This window comes from Oreochromis niloticus, linkage group LG4 (genome assembly GCF_001858045.2).
Source record: "Oreochromis niloticus isolate F11D_XX linkage group LG4, O_niloticus_UMD_NMBU, whole genome shotgun sequence".
Taxonomy (NCBI): Eukaryota; Metazoa; Chordata; class Actinopteri; order Cichliformes; family Cichlidae; genus Oreochromis; species Oreochromis niloticus.
Window position 1 is genome coordinate 7,331,931 of NC_031969.2, and position 3,064 is coordinate 7,334,994.

Genomic DNA, 3,064 nt, shown 5'->3' on the forward strand with positions numbered 1-3,064 from the left:
AGGAACGTAATAGACATGACGAGACAGCGAGGAAGCAAAACAGAATGCACTGACAAAGGACACAGAGTAAAAAAGGAAACATCACAGAGAGACGCAGGCTTGACAAGGGAAAACAGCTGACAGGGGAGAGAGAGGAAACATGGAACACAGAGCACAGGAACAGAAACCAAGAAACTAGAAAAGATAAATAATGAACTCAAAGACAATATAATGGTTCAAAATACAAAACACTGGGACAGCGACCCAGGACCGTGACACATTTGGTGTTATATAAACAAATCTGAACTGAATTAAACAGAGCAGTAGGGTCCATCATCGCTCTTTGGTTAATGCTGCAAACCATTTTTAAAAATTGACAAATAAAAAAACAAGGAAAAAAAGGCTGCAGTATATACATTATTTCATTGAGGTTTAATAACATTTTAACTGCTTTAAAGCAAGTCTAGTGATGTTTGTCCACACAAAGCAATACTTTAGGCTACATTCACTTTATTGTTGGAAAATGAAAGCAAAGTAAAGAAAATGCAGGCTCCGTCCTCTCGCTGACAACACCTGATTACCAGCACACCTGTTCACACTGGCAGGTCTCTCGGGCACTTTACACAAAGGACAGCATTGCAAGTGGAAAAGTACTGCCTCTGAATATTAAAGCTTACAGTATATGTTTTGGGTCTTCAATGAAAGAAATATCATGAGTTAATTTAACTCCTACATGTATTTTCCATAGAAAGGATTAAGTATCTGACATTGTGTTATACTTATATCTCAGCTGCAATGAGACTTTTCAAGGACAAGTTTAATCTAAAGAGCTACTTTTACATGAACAGACTGATACAAAATGTGTAAATACATTTCTTAGTTTTAGTTTTTTTAATGATGTAAATCATTTGACTCAAGACTTTTGCACAGTATTGTACATATTTTTTAAAAAAAGTGATAAATATCTCTGATGTCCATCAAGAACTCTTCATCTAGCATTATGAGATTAATCTTTACATATTTTACATATTTTGCTTGTTATCTGTTGAAATATGAAAATGCTTTGTCATCGCACGTGACTATCTCCCAGCAGGTCTCATTAAACATTAAAGTTAATGATGAGTTTTCTACGAATCAGGAGGAGAAAAAAAGCAACCCTATCCTCTGTGTCACGGTTGTTACACCTGTGCTCAATGATTGGTGGAAACATACGTCACATCTGTCACGAGCACTTCGGTGGAGCAAGCAAAAATCCTTTTCTACTTGAACACTACAGATAAAGTCGGCGTAAAGCTTTATTTTTGTACCGTTTTTTGTTAATAAAAAGCACAAGAAACGCCAGCCGAAATGGAGTCCCAAGTGCGTCAGAACTACCACCGCGACTGCGAGGCCGCCATCAATCGGATGGTGAACATGGAGCTGTTTGCCTCTTACACCTACACTTCTATGGTGAGAACACTTCATGTGATATTGATTTATATAATAGTCTTAATCTCAAGCTATGTTACCTTAATGCTAGAGAAAGAGACCAGGGGAATGGAGTCGTTAAATGTAAAGTCGGGTATGTTGTTGCTAAATTCAGTAATGGATGATTTCAGTATCAGCTTGTTGTTTGGTTGTTTATCACAGATGAAAAAATGCAAAAAAATAAAAATAAAAATGCTGTGTTATGCTTATTTTTGGCTTTTCTTTAGTCTCTATTTCAGCAGTTATCTCGGTCTAAACTGGCTAAACTATTGGTGATGAATCATGTTTGTCTCGTGTTTGTCATAATGCTTTATTTACAGAATAATTGTTGCTGTGTACTAATAACCTGTGTCTGATTTCTCAGGCCTTCTACTTTGACCGTGATGATGTGGCCCTGCCAGGCTTCTCCCACTTCTTCAAGGAGAACAGCCATGAGGAGAGGGAGCACGCTGACAAGCTGCTGTCCTTCCAGAACAAGAGAGGAGGTCGCATCTTACTCCAGGACATCAAGGTGTGTACAAACTGATCTAGTCCTGCTGTGACATACCTGACTGTGTCTCCAACACAGAAACTAGGATTAATGAACAGTGTTATGACACTTGTTCTCTTCCTGTTGTTGCATTAGTGTGTAATGTGTACACAAAGCTTAAAACAAGTGTTCAGTCTTTAACAGAATTGTTTTTTGTGCAGAAACCAGAGCGTGACGAGTGGGGCAGCGGGCTGGAGGCCATGCAGTGTGCTCTGCAGCTGGAGAAGAATGTCAACCAGGCTCTGCTGGACCTGCACAAGCTGGCTTCTCAGCATAATGACCCTCATGTAAGTGGGAGGAGGAGGGAAGAGTTTGGGGTTAAAGACTGAACTAGTTCATGCTGTGCATGTTTGACAAATCACCAAATGTTAACTGTAATTTGTGTTTGTTTTCCCAGCTGTGTGACTTCCTGGAGAGCCACTACCTGGATGAGCAGGTGAAGTCCATCAAGAAGCTGGGTGACCACATCACTAACCTCACCCGCATGGACGCCCACAACAACAAGATGGCAGAGTACCTGTTTGACAAGCACACTCTGGGTGACAAGAGCTAAATGCCGAGACCTAGAAGTGAGCCTGGAGTCAACATGTTAACAACACAGGCTTTGAAGTAAACTCACTTCTGCTCCAGCTGTTTCACTGAGAATGATTTCTGTCCTGATTTCCTGACTTTAAAGCTGGCATCAGTTCTTGTATGTTGTGGTGTTTTTGTGTGCAATGTCACATGGAGAGATGGATGTTATCAGGGTATGGCTCTGCTTCTAAGCTGTCTGACATTTGGAAATGTTTCTGATCTGTTAATCTGAATAAACATTTTGAGCTGGATCTTTGGTCTGTCTGCATCTGTGATTCTCTTTACTGAGTAGTTCAAGCAGTCGGTCTAAAGACTAAATAAATCACTACTTCATTACCTTGTTGACTTTGTCAGATTATGGTGTTGACAAAGGTTGTCTCAGAAGGTGTATGAGTTAATATTTGTACACATTGGCACCAAACAGAAACAAATCTTTTGGATTTCTTGCCAGTGAGGTCTCAACTTGACCTACACTTGCTGGTAACTTTATTTCGTACACTTATTCAGCAGCATAAG

The 3,064-nt window shown here is 39.8% G+C and overlaps 1 protein-coding gene across 1 annotated transcript; it reads left to right on the forward strand.

The window, feature by feature from the left end:
* Positions 1 to 1,255: 1,255 nt before the first annotated feature.
* On the forward strand, positions 1,256 to 2,799 carry LOC109202004 (ferritin, middle subunit-like). The gene is made up of 4 exons (XM_019358239.1): positions 1,256 to 1,428; positions 1,811 to 1,957; positions 2,137 to 2,262; positions 2,373 to 2,799. Exons 1-4 carry the CDS (start codon positions 1,327 to 1,329, stop codon positions 2,526 to 2,528), a joined length of 531 nt encoding a protein of 176 aa, XP_019213784.1. The 5' UTR covers positions 1,256 to 1,326; the 3' UTR covers positions 2,529 to 2,799.
* Positions 2,800 to 3,064: the final 265 nt, after the last annotated feature.